The following is a 17,689-nucleotide window of genomic DNA, read 5'->3' as shown; positions in this document are numbered from 1 at the left end:
GCTCCTATCCCGCCCGCTCCATCCCCGCCCGGAGCCGAGTGTGACCGAGCAGCCAAAGTCGAAGCCCGTCGCCCTCTCCGCTTCCTCTGCCGCCTCATCAGATGCCGGAGCTCGGAGCGCGTGCGTGCGTACGTGTGCGCGCGTGACCGACAGAGCTCGGGAGCCAACCGTGGCCGAGGATTTTAGCAGCTGCAGCGAGAAGAAGGACGCTGCTGACCGTGGACGGCTATTTGGTTTAGTGTTTCAGCGCAGGGGATACTGAGGAGACATGGAAGGAGGGCAACCGCAGCAGGGGGACTGTCAGTGTTTAGCTGTGTTTGGACATGGCTGCACCTTGTGTTGGGTCTCCTTTGACGTCACACACCAACATCCACACCCCCATGTATTCACCTGAGAGACAGTCAGGAGGAGAACACGCCTTAAGATGGCACACACATATCAAACAGTCAACACAAATGCATAAAATGAAAATGTTATTTCTGTGGATTGATGGAGATTTTATTTCGAAAAAGCAAAACAAAATATCAAAATGCCCAAATCCAGCAAAATACTTTATTAAATCTCAGTGAAGACAGTCATTTTGAGATTTCATCATCGACTAATGGTGTCATTAGGATGCTCTTCAGGAAGGTTTTTGGAATGTTTTTGGTTTAAGACATCCTCCTGTCTTTGCTGCCGGAGAGGTAGGCTGGAGATTGGGTCGTCTGTGTGTGATTCCCTGGGCAAATTTTGAACTAGAGGACAATTCCTGAATCCTGGAGCCTTTCTTTTTCTGTGCAGTGGTTTGGTCTCTGAGCCAAATCTCATGTAACCTTTCAGGAAGGATGGGTGAAATTAGTTCAGGAAAAATGTGACAGTTTGATTTTTCTATGCAGTTCTGGTCGAGCCACTCGCACTTGTGCATTTAAGCTTAAATTTGTGATGAATTTCTTTAGTTTCCTTCCCATGAGTGAAATTTCATTACCAATACTCTGTCACTAATTGTTAAGCCTGTCCAGATTTTGACCTGTATGTCACTTCTGTGAATATTTATTTAAAAATTATGTACAAGTATTTACCAAGGATGATGGAAGCAGGCTTATTAGTATCTGATTTGTTTCATGGGCAACAAACCAATGGCTAAAAATCTTTGCCAATAAATAGAAAAGCAAAGGTTTCCTCCAAATTAACTGATTTCTTGTTCAAAGGATATTAGCAGTGACAGGCAGGTAGAAGATGTCTTTCTCCGTGTGGATGACAATCTCCTGAGAAATGCATTTTTTGGGCTCTACCTCTCCTGTCTTGGCTGCACACATGGCAAACAGCTGAACCTGCAGTTCAACCCGCAAACCTGCAGCTACCTAGACAGAAACAGAGTGTACACCATATTCAGTTTGTTGTCCATACTAACAACTGACTTATGTGTATCTTTAAAGTGTTAATCATACTTAAGATTTCATAATTAAAACCTACAGGCCCTGGATTGTAGATGACACGGAGGCCTGTAGCAGGAGGAGGCTGTTTCACATGGAACCTGGCAAACATAAACCACCAATTGTTACAGATCAGTTTTCCATTTGGACTTGAAAGTGACACACAAATTGCCTGCGTCTATCTGGAGTCTAGATAGAACACCCTGTGTATTTAATTACCTTAACTACAATCCTTCAATCTACCTTTCATCTGGATAAACATGTGTACCTGCAGGAGTCAATGCCCACGTTCTTCATCAGCACCATGATTGTAGAGGTGGTGCCCTCCTGTAGTGTGCCAAAGTCCACAATGGATGGGAAGAGCTGGAAGCCCCTCACTACAGCATGTGGATTAGTCAGAGAAATTGTTCGACACTTCCTTCTCACTGGCTCTTCCAAAGATAGGAACTGCAATAAGAGACACAGACAGTGACAGTTGAACCACTGTCGGTGTAGATTTTGAGAACAGGAGAACAGCAGTAAAATAACGATTGCTTGATTAATACATCATGGAAGGCATTTCAGTATGAGAGATGTGTTGAAGAGATAGCTTCCATTTATATCATAACTTCTATATTTGTGAAAAAACCTAATTAGCTATGCAATGTAATAAAATAAGCTTTCATTTTAGTTTAGAAAAATGTTATCTGTCATTTTAAAGTTATTACATGTGATATATGTTTCTCTAAATTTGTGTGCCTAAATATTTGTATACCTGTTGATTTGGTACACTGCAGGGTTTAGAGCTTAGGATGGAGTATGGGAGCCTGACTTTAGTCCTCCTGGGCTTTCCAGTCACATCTACCTGGACTGACTTATAAGGCCCTGATGAGCTCCTCAGACTGCTTTCACCTGGAAGGGACACACATGAGGGCATGCTCATGCTTTCATTTACAATTTAGGATTCAATCAACCTAACTGTCATGATATCCAACCTCGAAATTCTGAAAATGATCCTCAAACATCGTCAAATTGAACAGAAAAGTAAGTTTTACCATATCATATGTCTTGTACCATGCCTTCAAGAAATGGGACAGGTTTAATGTACTCTCTGGCCCGAAGATACTTTAAATAGAATTCAGACTATGCTCTTAAAAAGTTCTAGCAAAATTCAGTGTGGTTCCTGAATATTTATACTGTTCCACAACACTGTGTTTTTTACAAATACAATATAGTATAGCATTTGACACATTTCTAATGAGATCTCTGACCGTGGGATTCATTTAAACAAAGGAGAAGGGTGCGGAGCAAACCAGCAGTTTGAGGTATAGGGTTAGTGGGTCTTTTCTCAGATGTCCTGTCGCTTCCTGCAGCATGACTATGTGAAAAATATCACATGTTAAGCAGTGTCAACAGTAACTGAAAACATACATTATAAATTATAAAAATGTGTTTCTTTCATTACCTCGCTGACTGAAGGGGTGTTGGGCGTTCATCTGCAGACAAACACAAATTCAGTTTATTATACACAAATCATGATAATTTCATATATAACTAATGCTTTATATGTTTGTCTAAAATGTATTTCCATGTTTTTTACAAAATTCTGTTCAGCCTCAGTTTACCAGTGTAGACCCCCTCAGGAAACACTAAAATTTGTTTAAACCTTATAACTCCTAGTAGATATAGATAGATAGCCTTTATTGTCCCATAAGGGAAATTTGTTTTCACAATCTGTCACAAAAACATAGAAAAACAATACTGAGACTATTTTTCTTACTGTTCTCTTTCGGGAGATCTTTCAGGAAAGACTCATCCTTGTCCCGCCTGGTGCATGGAGGGAGATTCATGGATAGTCTTTTCATGTCAGGTGTTTGGTGCTGGAACAGATCCTGAAAAACAAGGTAAGAAGCTGTGTCTCTTAATGTGCATACTTACTGAAGTAATTATATACAGCATAAAATGAACAAATACACTACCTGGTACAGTGGAAGATTTTCTGGGTGGAAATAAGGAACAATGTTCTTCCTTGTGAGAGCCTGTATACATACCTTCTCCTCACACAACTCCTGTCTAAAGTAAACATTCATACAGAGAAAAGTACTGTTGAGTCAAAGGCTAAGCGTACAAATTCAGTGTAGTTGTTGTGGTATTGCATTAATATTTCAGTTTTGTCTATTATCTCCTGTATCTATAAACAAGGTTTCCAAAGTTAGCATATACCAGTTTGACAATTGTGGGTAACTTGTGACCACATAAGTCCAAATAATGCTTCTAACTCTGTGATTGCTGGGATTTTATGAGTGCAGCTTCTAAAATACTTATTTCTGAGATGACTTAATTAATTAAGTATCCCAGGGAATGTTGACATGGACACACTTGAATCAATGGTTTCATCTTTGATAAAGCTTCTAAACATCAACTAAACAAGTAAAGCTTAACTCTTATTTACCTGTACATTTATATTTACCTGTATTGTGTAAGCCTTTCATGCCATTTCGTCTTCTTTGCATTAGTGATACTGCAATTAGGGTGATAAGAGAGCATTGAAAAGGATACAAATACATCTGGAGCGCTAAATTATCTACTCATGTTCTCCACTTTAAGCCTTTTTACCTTTCATTGGATACAGTGATGGTTTCATCTGAAACATCAACTTGGGCTCCAACACTTTGGTTGTACAGACTGCCTATGTCCTCTGTGGATACAAAGTGTCATTGGCACATATTACTCAAGTCAAACTTATAACAATGTAAATGAAATATATAACATGATGATAATTGAATAGTGAAGGCAAACTTTTTGCCTTTCAGCACAATTATCTTTGCCAGGATCATTTTTCCTTTTGTCTTTATTCTGTGAAAACAGACATCGGGAGGCAAGTGCATGATTTTCAGTGACTTTCTGACTCTGTTTTTACGGAGGAATAGTTAAAAAAAAAACAACACATTTGTCCTGGCAAAAAAGATGACTTGATATTAGTAAGCCTAGTTCCAACCTTTACAATGTACATTTTGTCACCTAGTATACAAAATGTGTTATTATGTAAAAAATTAAAAGGCAAAAGCAGAGAAAGACAGTCTTTCAAAGACACACAACAAATTAGGCAAGTCAGGCTCCAACCTGAAGTCCTCTTGTCAAAGATGAGATCTAGTTTCTCTTCCTCTGCAAAAGACTATAAAATACATGACTAGTTATTTCACAATAATTGCATAATGTTATTGAATTACACTAATTTATAGAAATTCATCTTAAATTTACCAGAACCAGATTTAGCAGATCACTGGCACGGGCGCACTCTTCTTCGGTCCGAGGATCTTTAACCTTCATCTCCTCTGATCTCTGCTCCCTCTCCATCAAACTCTCTATGTATTCCTACAGTCAGAACAAAATATTAACTGTGGCTTACATTTTGTCAGTCACATTTTAAACTAACAAATGTTGACAGTATTTTCTGAAACCTGTTACACTATATGAGAGCTTAAGCATCATTCAGTAACAAGTTGTATATATAGGATGAAGGCTACATTTTACCTTCAGTCTTGTGTCTATAGTGTTTTTTAGCAGCTTGTCGACTGGTCTGTGCTGGTACAGTTTCCGCATCTCCAGTACTTTAGGGCAACTCCTGACAGGTTGGTGCTGGGCTGTACGATCACCAGACCTCTCTGTCAGAGTCAGACTTCGTCCCATGCTGGTGCCAAATGGAGGACCCGGGCTCTTTTTCTGTAGGGAATCAAAGATTCTTGAAGGAACTTTGAGTGTCTGACATTGAATATGCTGTTTAATGTGTCAGCATGTACAACATGTTAATATGTGCCAGTGCCTCTACGCGAGGGAAGTCATGCCAGCTGCGGTCCCTGAGGTTCGGAGGAATAATGTCAGGGTTCTGTTTCCCAAGAATCCACTGAGACCACACACTCTGGTGGCTGGGCTTCAGGATGGTAATGCAAAATTCCTCTGGAACAATCACAAGCAGAAGCCAGCCTCAAACAAATGAATCATTCATCATTTACAGGACTAAAAGGTTCTCAGATTTAATCAAATAATTGATCATTTACAATGGAAAAAATACTGTCTTATGTATTTTAATTTCTATGAGATGGACGAGTGCACCTTGTGTGTCTGGCAGTGGTTCGTTCAGCAGTGCTATAGTAGGGTCAGAGTACGCCTGGTTGAGCAGTTCCTCTACAGTTTGAGAACTCAGCATTTCAGTCCCTGTACCATCCTCATGAATCAGAAACAGCCTGGAACATGAGATATATTTTAAACTGACATCCACAGAAGGATAATGTTACTGTGCAAGAACTATTGTGTTGTTACTGATATTACTGATATTGTGGGATTTGGGCTATTTAGCTAGTTGTGGCCTTACTTTTCCAGTATTAACTACAATAAATTAGAAACTATAATAGTCAAATAAATATTAATTGAAAAAGATAAATTATTGCCAACCTGGGGCAATGTTCCCTGTATTTTACATGAAGCCTGGTCACTTCTTGATCCTCCTCCTCCAACAGCTCTTCCTCATCCTGTTTGAATGTGCTTGTTGCTGGACTGAAGTTCAGCACTGACACCTGCCCATCCTCCATTACCTGAAACACAGCTTATTATTCACAACACTGTGAGATATGAGGAAAATGCCATTTGTAAATGTCTGTTGTCTTTGCTAAACCTTATTTTTTCAACACTGAACTCGGTGCTAGCCACTTACAAACATTAGCATCATGACACTAATCCTTCCTGGTAACCAACCTGAAAGTGGTTCCCATCAGGATCCGTAACATCACAGGCTACTTTGTCTGCATGACTCATGGTGTAGCTTCCTGGTTGGTTTGCGCGCGTGCCACTTTCTGTACTTGCATTTACATGTGGGTCAGAGGAATACACACACTTCCCATCACTTTGAATTTCCAGGATCCCCACATTGGACGGACACACCTTGGATGCACAAGTGTACACCGAAAATCAAACATACATGACAGTAAACAGTAAAATGCAGAAATGTCAATTAATGACAAAAATATATTCTGTTTTAATTTAGACCTACAAGCATCCCTTTCTGAAGTACTTCTGATGTACTTCAGCATGTTTGGCAAAAACCGCCCACCTGATAGGCTCCTTGGTTGTTCCCAGTGATGACAGTCCCATCAGCCAAAAAAACTTGAGCCATATGTCGCTCTGGGTACATCACCACTGTGGCGTAGCCCTCCTTTTCCACCAACACCACTCGTTCTTTGTTTGACACACATCCTTTCTCGCTATCGAATGCATTCATCTTATCATTCTCATTCACAGTCTCTTCTGAAAGCACATCCTTGTCAACATTCTTATACAATGTATTCTCATCTAACTCCCGTGCATCGCACACGTGGTCATGCTCACTGGACTTTACACAAGCATCCTTTTCATCAGATGTTTTCTCTGCATGATTCCTGCAAGTCTCTTCCCCAATGTCACAAGTATCTTGGGGGTGCATGTTCTCGTCGATGTTGTCTGCATACCGTGTGACACACACACATTCAATGCCATGACATACACATTCTGAGGCAGCTTTAAAAGACACACTCTCATGATGATCCCCTGAAAAGTAATAAACACAATGATTCAGGTCAAAGATAGTGCTTTATTTAAAAATGAGAAAATTATATTTGGTTGCCAGTTGTACTTGTAACAACCTGTGTTTGTTGTTCTGTCTTGGTACAGGCTGGTAATCCTGGTTCCATCTGCATAATCCACAGTCAGGGATCCATCTGGGTTTTGAACATAAACCACCAGATCCTCCCTGCTCAGTACCACCTGACTCACACCAAGTTAGAGAAGTTTGCAATAACAAGCATTAGGTGACTTCAGGATGGCATCTATGTCTCTATCTCATTTGAGTTGCTCAGCAATTCTCAAGATATTGAAATTTTGAAACAGCAATTATGTGCTTAAAAAATATCCCTACTTCTAAGCTTAGAAGCCATACTGCACAAACCTGATGAGTTATGGGGTCTGTGGCCTTGAAGGTGAGAAGTGGGGTGGTAGGTATGCGTTCATGTGTGCTTCCCACAGTGCAGATGCGCTCTCCAGAGGGAGTTGTAGTTAACCAGCACCCTTTCTGGCTATCAGCTTCCTCATCTAAGATCTGGTCTTTAAAGGCAAACAGAATGGATACATGGAATGTGTGACACTGTGTCTTTCAAAATTAGACTTTTTACCTCACAGAAAGGGACAGCATCATACAGTAAGATTAGATAGGAGCACTTCTTTAAATTTAGTAAAACAGGAGCCTGACCTTTGTTGTTCTCAGCTTCTTGAGCAGTGTTTTCCACCTTAACCTCAGAGTCAGGCACCCACACTGGACCACCGTCTCTGCTGAAACTGACTGAGCCATCTGCAAACAGCACCTAAGGAACACACACACCAATAAAGCCAAACATTTTTGTGGGTACGCTGTCATGGGAGTTCCTCACTATGTTATAAAGAAATGCCTGTCCAACCTACCCTTTATTGTTGATTATTAATATGTGCACTTCTATATGAGTAGGTGTGTGCATGTAAATGTACCTCTGTGGACCCATCTCTCATGTAACGGATCACAGTTCCTTGGCTGGTTACAGTGCGGGACAGTTCTTTGGAGAGGGAAGGGTCCTGAAGCTGCCCCAGATCTTCGCCATCATGCAGAGGAAAGCTTTGTCTCACCAACATACCTTGATCCTGCGAAGACATTCCTGGAACAAATTATGGGATAAAAAATTGAGAATTAATATGTGTGGAGTCATATATGAGGATATAATAATAAGGGAATATTGTACTAAAATGTTTACGGAAGAAATATTATTTCAGCTAATAATATTATATATATATAATGTTAATACAGATAAAACCCTACAGAGACATCAAAGTATCAAATTAAAATGAGAAGCTGATATTCAAATATATTATTCAATAAGCACAAACCCTTTGATATGTATGATTTCATTTTCATTTTTTCTGTCTCAAAATGCACAATCAGTGCTAATTAAACAAAGAAGTTTTGCTGCTTTGCTGTTAGGTTCTGCACAATTTAGTGACTCCTGAAGTTCATTTTTCTTCTCACCTCAAAGTTCACTGGCATTTTTTAAAAATGTGAGGGAACACACACCACTGCATGAATTTCAGAGAATTTTTATCACAGACCTAAAGTATCCTCTCTCAGAAACTGCAGCAGTAAGCCATTCGGAATAGACAGACTGAGACTGCTGAATGGGCTGGAAGGCAGTGCTGGATGGCCTTCACACACCTAATACAACAATGGATACAACAATATACATAATGGTTTACACAATATCATTTACAATAAAGATGATGAGCTCCTTTTCATCTGTGTGTGACCTGAGACTGGTGATGTCTGTTTTCGCTGGACAAGATGCATGTCTTGGAGGAAAGTGAATCAAGGTTTGCTCCCTTGGCATGCTGGGTGGAGGAGGAGAGATGAATGGGGATTGGAGAGGAGGCCTCTGTGGTACCCTTTTCCGATTTCTGGGGACTCACTACAGCATCAAATAGAACTTTATGTTTATCTTGATGTTTAGACTGAAATACAACTGGTAACTTCACAAAGACTGAAAATCTTGTGTGTTTTACCAATATATTCTCCTGTGGGACCATGGAAACTGTATGAGAGGTGAATTCCATTGTTAAGCACAGCTGACAGGGAGCCCTGCCTCACTCTTTTCATCTCCACAGCCTCTAAAATTGGATAGGAGCCACAGACAGAAACACTCACAGATAAACTTGCTTATTCACTCATCAGTTCAATCATTATATACTGAAGAACATTACAATTTAGCTTGGATAGATTAAAAAAATCTTAGAATTCCATAACATCTTCCCCTGTTGTCACCTGATGGCGCTTCCTTTGTGTATTACAGTATATCCCACATGTTTACCTTTACGATCTTCATTTACGTCACTGGTTTCGTTGCCATGTGGCTGAAGTGGAGGTTTTACAGGTTCAATAACAATTTGATTGATGTGTGTGTAGAAATGATGTCCATCTTTCTTCACAGCCAGTTTCATTAGGCTAGAACCTGAATTGAACACAGCAGAAAGTGAATGTGTACATGTGCAATATCACCCAAATAATCTGTCAACAACAGAGCTCAGCAACTCAATGTACTGCTTTTCACTTTAATGGACTGTTTACTGATAGTTTCTGAACTGATGATCGCTTGATTTTGTTTGGATGTAAGGATCTTTATTGTGCTTTTGAAAACAATTTGGAAATTTCTTTTCAGCCTGAGCGTTGTCTCCTTACCTTCAATAAAGTGAACATTCTCCACAGTGATCTGTCCCCCATCTGAGGGAAAAAGGTACCGGACACAACCTGATACATGGATCAACTTGCCATCCATGTTGTAGCCCACGAAAACCTGTTCATGATACATAAAGAACCATCAGCAAGCAGCAATGCATAACTTTTTTGCAAGCATTTGCATGACTGATCATCTACTATGTGTGCTTTATTTATAACTCAGCTGATTAACAGTTTTCTGTGTGCACCTGTACATTTAAGTCATCCTCTGTCTGATGCAGGTCTTTGTTTTCCTCTAGAGGGGGCACCGTAGTAGGATTCAACTCTGTGAGAGACTTGGTTGAATTGCCTCTTGTCTCTGCTCTGCTCCTCTTGCCACCTGACAAACCTTTACTATTCTTGTTGTCTGCTGACTTAGCCTCCTCCTTTCGCTGTTTGCTTTTTGGCGTCTCCTTCTTTGAATTCTTAGCCACCTCTTCCTCTTTTAGTTTCTCCTGCTCCAACTTCCAAGCCTGTGACATCAACCATGTAGTGATATAAACTGCAGTCAGAGTGTGAGGAAGCACAAAGTAGTGATTAAGCTTCGGAGACTTTGGATCTGAATCTGTCAGTCTGGCCCTGTTTAGTTGACAATGAATGATCTAAACATAGCGAGAGTAATGACTCTCAGGAGAGCTGATGTAAGTTGCAGCGATGGCTGATCTCTAATTGGTTTAAAATAATACATTGTCCACCCAAGCCAACTTGAAATTGTAGGTAAGCAACAACTCATCAAAGTGCAAAGACCACTGACTGCTCAATCATGTGTCTCAAAGCGTAAATAAAGAAATTATAATCCTCATTCTGGCAGACATACAAGTGAAAAAAGATCAAATTGTATTTTAAGTTGTACTAATATATAATCATAACTTCCTCATGTGTTAGTTGGTACTGACTTTAAGGGAGTCTTTTCTGATGACCGGCTCCAAAGTGTCCTCCACCACTCTAGAATCTGCACCCTTTTCAACTAGTTCAGGAAGAAACCAAGCATTTTGTTTGTATAGTGGTAGGCAGCTTCAATGTTAGAGGCTTTTGTTGAGAACTACAGTACCTTTTGGAGATTCAGCACAGCTGAGATTTCTGAGTTGTATGGCCTCTCTCTTTAATTCTTCTTCTCTTGTCCAATCCGCAATGGTATCAGCAACATGTTCCAAATACTTCCTATCAGAACAGTTTTATATAAGTATGTGTCACACACTATCCATCATGTGTAGATTACAGGTTACAGTGCCATTTTTTGTTCTGCATAAAAAAACCCCACACAAACAATACTGTCCATGTCAGTGGGAAGTAAACCCCTAATTGGGATCTTGCTGTCTGACCTGAACTTGACATCAGTGTGAAGGGTTACATCCCAGTGCTCCTCGCTCTGGAGATGGGGACTCATAGGATTGTGGCAATAGATATAAAGGCTATTGTTATGGCTTCCTTTGAAAGTGTCCAAGCAGCAATATTCTTTTGCGGCTATTTGGAGAACCTATAGGTGAAAAATAAAATATAAATTAGTGGGCAAAATTGTGAAGAAAAAAAGTGTAATCAATAGTTTTTGTGTTTCAATTAAATAAGTTGTAATAAGACAATGGTGGTAGAGTATATGTTTTAAAAGCATACTCTATTGAAGGAAAGAAACATAGTTTTTCCTTCAATCTTGAGATAAACAACATGCTGCTACTTTGTATAACCTTAAATGTATCTTCTATAATTAATTCTGCATGGAACTCAATTACTGTTCCATTTTTTACATTAAAAGTCTGCCAACTCAGCATTTAAAATCAAGTAATAGCTGTATGACTAATCTGATTTAACTCAATTATATTACTCTAGGTTTTTACTACATTTACAGAGTAGGCAAAACACATGACAAATCCTCATGTTGACAAAGCAATGGTATAAAAGAGATCACCTGAGGCAAGATAGAGGCATCATGGTGTTCAGAATAATGCCACTCAAACAGAGATCTCAGTCTACAACTCTGAATGTCAGATAGGTTCAGATGGCTACACCCTCCATCACTGAAATGCTGAGGAGAAAAACAACATGCAAATGTATTTAAAATTGGAGCAAATGGAAATTTTTATTGAAGGTTATGTAAAGGTCAAAATTCACAGCAGGGAGAAGAGAAACAATACCTCTGTGCTACCAGCATCTTGGGTGAGAAATGTTGGTCCTAGCAAAAAAATAAAGTTGCAGATATTATGGCAATCAAGTTTAATACATGAAGTTATCCTTTGTTATGTACTGCAAATATGACAATATCAGAATATAAGAATAACTTAATTAAACAGCACATAATGGACCTTTAGTTCGTAGATTATGAAACTGCTGTTTAGCATAGGATAGTGGGTCATCCCAGGGAATTATTGGTGTCTGCTCCTGTGCCGCCCCCAATGTTCCATATGGTCCTGCTGCATTCTGTAGTACACCCTTTTGATCCAGTCTGGTCAGTGGCAATGCCTCAAACACACTCTGATGAAAGAGACGCACCACCTCCGGCCAGGACACATCATCTAGATGATAACATCATATTTTTACCTCATTTGCAATTTGAACAATTAAGAACTTTCCCAAGAAAGTAAGGGTGAAGAGTCTCACTAACATCTTCATACCCTCTAATTATTTAATTTAGCTTAATCCAGATGAAAAACATCATACCATGTTTCCAAAAAATTCAGAGGAGCAACAAATTACTAATCAACACCATGAGTGTCATGTATTGAGGTGGCTGACCGTCTGTGCAGTAGTGTTGCAGCTGCTGTTTGAGTGCCATCCAGCAGGAGTTGCTCTTTCTCCGAAAATCTACAAAATTGATCAGTTTCCACACTGGTGACAGCTTCATCATGGACTTCTCCACCTCTACTGGGTCAAAGCCCTGAACAGCCTATAAACAAATCATGAATACACAGAAGAAAAGAAAGCATTTAAATACATTTCTATATCAAAAATAAAAACAAAGCCAAAATAACCCATTAAATATACAGTATATTCCTCTATTAACCAAATTTACACATTTCTTTTCAAAAAAGTCTACTTACACTGATGTCCCTTAAGCGCAGTGCCATCGTGTCATGGTATCTGATAACCAAGGGATGCTCTGACCTTTTCTGAGTCTCCTCTACTCCAAACTCCTCAATGAGCCTCTAACACAGCAGATAAAAGAGAATTAAACCAAAATAAATTAGCAAGTTCTATACGGATTGCTTTGGAAAAAGAAGATCAGAAAATAAAAAACACAATTTCTAGTAATGTGATTACACAGAGCATGCACAAAGCACCATCTTACCATGCTGTAACTGTGAAACAGGCACGCTCAGTTTTTCAGAGTTAATGCATAGTTAATGCAACAAAAACACATTTCTTGAAACCAGAATATGTGGAGCAAAAATCTCTCGATTATCTCTTGTATTTTCAGCACCTGTGTTTAACTCTTGTTTTATTAATGACATTTCAAAATGCGAATAAAATCAAATTGTACACATGTATTACGATCATGTTCTGTATATAAAAGCAACAACCAAATGAAACACCATTTGCTCATTGTGGATTTTCTGAAATTCTCAAAGGTTCCAGGATTCCCCTTCCTTCCACTAAATTCACAGCTACACTGTGGAAGTGATTAAATGAGAGCCTGTCTGTACATGGGGAAGGCATTTGCAAAATAGGCCCTTCCCACTAAAATGCAAGCCACTGCTTTCTATAAAGTGTTCCCATAGAGTTCTCCTAAGAAAAATTAAGTGCTGCATTGGCCGGGAATCGAACCCGGGCCTCCCGCGTGGCAGGCGAGAATTCTACCACTGAACCACCAATGCTTCATGGAATGGACTGAGGGTACCACAGGATTTGTTGGACAACACATATATACTATAGCATTATGATTACCTTTTTATCCTCTTCATTCTGTACCACAGTCAGTAAGCTGTTTAACATGTGGATTTTCTCCTGTTTTGTGTGCACCAGAGGCTGGAAGCTCTGCAGCATGTAGCTAACCAGCTGACAGTCTAACCAGGGACCAGCAGGAGGTGTGGTCTTCTCAGGCTCATGGGACTGCATGGCAACAGACTGCTCTGTAGAGATCGTGACCTGCAGACAGAAATAGTGAATATATGGAAACTGATCCACTATTTTCCATAGTGACAAGCTTTAAAGGAGAAAATTATTTAATTCCCTCCTTTGACATGGTGCCAGATGAAATGATTTTTAAAACCTATGAAATCTTTCTCACTCTAATCCATCTGAATCTTACACATATATCCAAGAGACACAAACAGACCTGCTCCAGCATACAATGCAAGATAATGGGCACTGAGCAGGCTTCAGCTGGAATCAAGTTTAGTAGGTTGTTATAATGACGCATGTCGACATCTGTAGGGACAGGAGGCAACTCGCTCTCTGTCCACAAAGAAGAGAGGACACACAAGAAGAAGAAAGGCTAGCTTTTTATACTAGTCTCAGCTTTCAATTCAATCACATACTAACAAGCACATTTCAAAATGCTCGAGATAGAAGAGGCAGGGTTTACCTTGGTCCGGTGGGCTCTCCTCAGGCACTGACTTCTTTTTGGAGTGTGGCGTCTCAAAATTAGGCACCTCCACCTCCTGGCAAGAAAAACACACAAGTAAAAGCAAAACTTAAGATTATTATTATATTTATTGTTGAAAGCATGCACATAATTAATAAGTCATTACAACTGTTCTTTTGTCAGATTCCAAATATTCTTTGGTCTCAGCAGCTGGTGGCACTGTTCTCTCACAGTAATGGTTTGCAAGACATTTCGTAAAACTACCCGAACCCTAAAGTTCCACGGCAGCCTAATGGCCTCCTAAACCAGGGATTGTGGGCTCAGGTCCCCTGTGGGATGAGTCTGTAGCAGAGTGGCGCAGTGGATCCAGAGGCTGATGGATTGAGACCATCCTCTACTGGGTTTTAAGAAAGAACTCAATATCTTTCTCATTTTACACAACCTTTAAAATAGGACAACACTTGGAAGTGGTAATTTGAGGTGACATAGGCTGTAAGATATTTATTATTTTCATGTCTTAAAATAATCTTAGTTTCAACCCTACCATGTAGTTATACTAATAGACATGTTTCGGTATATCACTGTACCTCTTTGAGCTGAGAATCCAATGCAACAGGTACATTGATGAATCTGACATTTTCTAGGTAATGCTGATGCTGCCGACGACAGTCCAAACAGTCATAGATGAGCCTGGCAACACCCTCAAAGATTTGGCTTCCCAACTGCAGCTGAACACAAAGTAAACCCACACGCAGAAAAAGACCAACGTAAAGCCCAGGGCTATGTATAGTACTGAGAATAAAAATATAACCAGGCAGACACAATGAGAAAGAAACAGATTCAGAGGGGTATGAGGGTGTGAGACAAAACATGCAAACTGCATAAAAAAATTCATTTTTATGTCAGAAAACAAAACTAAAACAATCGTTAAATGCACACTTGCGAAACACATATCTCACCACAGCCTCAGGATCCTGCGGGTGGCAAGATAGTAAAAGATCTTGGACGATGTAGCTGAGCTGAGCCACATTGTGGAGCTTTGAGTCCTGTGGTGCTGTGTCTAAAACTGGTCTTAGACCTGACCAGAACAGATCCAACCTCCTGCCCTGTGCAACCCGCTCCTCACTGGTAGAGGCTGGGATTGTGGATGTAATTAATTAAAGGTTTAATAATGCCATCAGTACACAGTGTACTCCAAATGTGTGAAAAATTGAGATAAAAATGATAAAAGCAACTTACCTTCATCCAAAACTGGAGATGTACTCTGGCTCTGCTCACAGCCCTCAGAGATGCAGTGTTGCTGCTGCACCACATAACTTCCTTTGTGCACTGAACACAATTTAATGACATTAGCTACATGTACACCTACAGCATCAAGAGCCACAATCAGGTTGGGCTGGTAGAAGCCCAACACCAGAATGTAGTGTTGAGGACCGTCGTCTGGCTCATCATCTGTGCCCACACAAAAAGAAACATGATACACAAAAGTAAAGAAACCAGTTATGTGCCATCTCTTTTCTCTTGCACAAACTCAAATACACACTGCACTAAATCTATACAATGTAAAAAGAAGTGACCACTTGCATATGGTGTTCTTTAGCTGTCATTTCAGTGCTATTTAACTTACGTACTTATTTAACCATTTTTATGTACCATTAGCACCATTTCTTTTATTTAGAGTTTTTACCAATGAATTTAGGTGGCTCAACATCATCTCTGCGTTTAAGCTTGGTCTTCTGCTTGGAGGATCCTTCAGGTGAGGGTGGACTTGTACCCTTTTTGTCAGAAATCTTCGCTGCTCCTTTTTCCTTGCTGGAAGAGACAGGGCTGGTCTTTGCCTTCTCGTCCACAGCCTTATATGACATAATTACAGAAAATTGGAAAAAAAAAGATAAATGAATCTTCTCAGTATTCAGAAAAGAATCACACAGGAACACATTCAGTCAAAAATTTATGACAACTAACTCTTCCAAGACTTTACTAAATCTTTAACACACCGAATCACATGTGCAAAGAGACATTGACCTGTTCAGCTTCCCTCCTCTGCTGATCATTGGCTTTAATCTGAAGCAGCAAGCATTTCAGTATTTTCGCCATCAGGTCACAGGGAATCTCCTCTCCTGCATCCAGTAGTGTTTTAGCAGGCTCTGTAACCTACACATAAAAAAATGCAACACACAAACACCACATTCATTTTCTTATAAAATATCAGTGTGTTGGTCAACAACACAATGAAAATATGAATTCTCTGTGATAAATGACTCTTATCCTCCCAGATATCTAAAGCCTACCTCATAGAAAATGGGGACATCATCAGGCTTTTTTGCTTTGGGATTCCCAAATTCATGGATCTGTAATGACAGAGAAGGCTCTCAACTGATACAAATGCAAGTTAATTCATTCTCATTAGATAGCTCAGTTGATTAAATAATACTGAATAATATCCAAATAATTGGCTATTCATGTTGTTGCTAGAACAATTATAAGACAGCCAGAGATGCAAATATTTTTATGCAATCTAGGATTTCACAGAAGCTGACAATTGTAGTATATTCACAAGAAAATAATGGACACGTTAGATGTGTAAAAGTGGAGTAACAAACAGCTCAACAACAAAATATAAGAAACCATTAATTGGACAGAAGGCGAACTTTGGTACCTTTGTCAAGGAGCTGTCCCAGGTCAAAAGGCTAAACAGTCTGCGTTGAGGTTGTTGTACGGCCAAAGTCAGAGCCTCGATCAGCTTCTCATCCTCTTGACTTGTCCCAACCACAAAAGACACACAGGCCCGCCAAGACTCCTGGACAACACGACACAACATGAAACACACAACAACCAGCTAAGCCAACAGATAAAGCTCTCTGCCCTTACGGTTACCCGGCAGGTGCATTAACGGGGACAAAACAAACACATCTGGAATATCGTACATATCATATCACACCGCGATTTATGAAAGGGATCCCAAATATTACCTTCGTAATAACTGTCAATATGTTTAAAGGCGCGAAGGCTCCAAAACAGGATGATTTGGAAATGTTTTGAAGTGCGTGTTAGAAGCGTCAATGAAAGATGACCGACACTTCCGGGTTCAGCATCTCACCTTCAGAATAGAGGCTCAACGTTTTAGCAGTTTGAGCGGGCAAGTTTTTATGCTTGGTGGCAAACGACGCAGCAGGTATGATTTGTTTGTCAGTTTTCACCAAGCTACCCACCATTAATGGCTCAGACGTTGTCTCAATAAAGATTTGGGAAGATAATGTCCTGTTTCTGAAGCTTACTTCATTTCCACCGTAAATAACGGAGTAAAAACGCACCTGTCATTATAACAGCCACTGTGGCTGGCAGTGCTGGAAACATCCCACATGTAGCCAGTTGTTATGAGCTCTCTTGGTTTTATTGAGTACGATAGTAAAAAACATGAGTGAATGTGAAGAGAGAAAACAAACCTCTTCAAACTGAGCTCTG

At 39.9% G+C, this 17,689-nt stretch overlaps 1 protein-coding gene and 1 non-coding gene across 2 annotated transcripts; both read right to left on the bottom strand.

Annotated features, from left to right (window-relative positions):
* Nucleotides 1-490: 490 nt before the first annotated feature.
* Nucleotides 491-17,256, bottom strand: spag17 (sperm associated antigen 17). Its single transcript, XM_029526387.1, has 48 exons — nt 17,197-17,256; nt 16,884-17,024; nt 16,516-16,575; nt 16,250-16,378; nt 15,912-16,077; nt 15,464-15,676; nt 15,184-15,359; nt 14,812-14,952; nt 14,225-14,300; nt 13,976-14,094; nt 13,585-13,785; nt 12,741-12,845; nt 12,436-12,586; nt 12,006-12,215; nt 11,838-11,875; nt 11,612-11,728; nt 11,031-11,185; nt 10,760-10,869; nt 10,605-10,675; nt 9,918-10,181; nt 9,673-9,787; nt 9,305-9,445; nt 9,000-9,104; nt 8,748-8,905; nt 8,553-8,655; nt 7,941-8,104; nt 7,669-7,780; nt 7,369-7,523; nt 7,067-7,187; nt 6,499-6,971; nt 6,144-6,329; nt 5,844-5,983; nt 5,505-5,635; nt 5,215-5,348; nt 4,926-5,114; nt 4,653-4,766; nt 4,515-4,566; nt 4,008-4,089; nt 3,862-3,912; nt 3,443-3,464; nt 3,172-3,283; nt 2,857-2,887; nt 2,705-2,769; nt 2,167-2,303; nt 1,681-1,859; nt 1,453-1,513; nt 1,193-1,340; nt 491-828 (listed from the first exon to the last, which is right to left on the bottom strand). Exons 4-48 carry the CDS (start codon nt 16,319-16,321, stop codon nt 623-625), a joined length of 6,072 nt encoding a protein of 2,023 aa, XP_029382247.1. The 5' UTR covers nt 16,322-16,378; nt 16,516-16,575; nt 16,884-17,024; nt 17,197-17,256; the 3' UTR covers nt 491-622.
* Nucleotides 13,444-13,514, bottom strand: trnag-gcc (transfer RNA glycine (anticodon GCC)). The gene has a single exon. It is a non-coding gene; the product is annotated as a tRNA-Gly (tRNA).
* Nucleotides 17,257-17,689: the final 433 nt, after the last annotated feature.

The sequence above is a fragment of the Echeneis naucrates genome, chromosome 18 (genome assembly GCF_900963305.1).
Source record: "Echeneis naucrates chromosome 18, fEcheNa1.1, whole genome shotgun sequence".
NCBI lineage: Eukaryota > Metazoa > Chordata > Actinopteri > Carangiformes > Echeneidae > Echeneis > Echeneis naucrates.
This window is presented reverse-complemented; position numbering and strand designations above follow the sequence as displayed.

Excerpts from the sequence above, each read along its gene's own strand:
- spag17 (XM_029526387.1), bottom strand. The coding sequence starts at position 16,321 with ATGGCGAAAATACTGAAATGCTTGCTGCTTCAGATTAAAGCCAATGAT. Across the intron at positions 14,953-15,183 it reads CGCAGGATCCTGAGGCTGTG|CTGCAGTTGGGAAGCCAAAT; the intron begins GTGAGATATGTG and ends CTTTGTGTTCAG. Across the intron at positions 7,188-7,368 it reads CAGACCCCATAACTCATCAG|GTGGTACTGAGCAGGGAGGA; the intron begins GTTTGTGCAGTA and ends GGTGTGAGTCAG.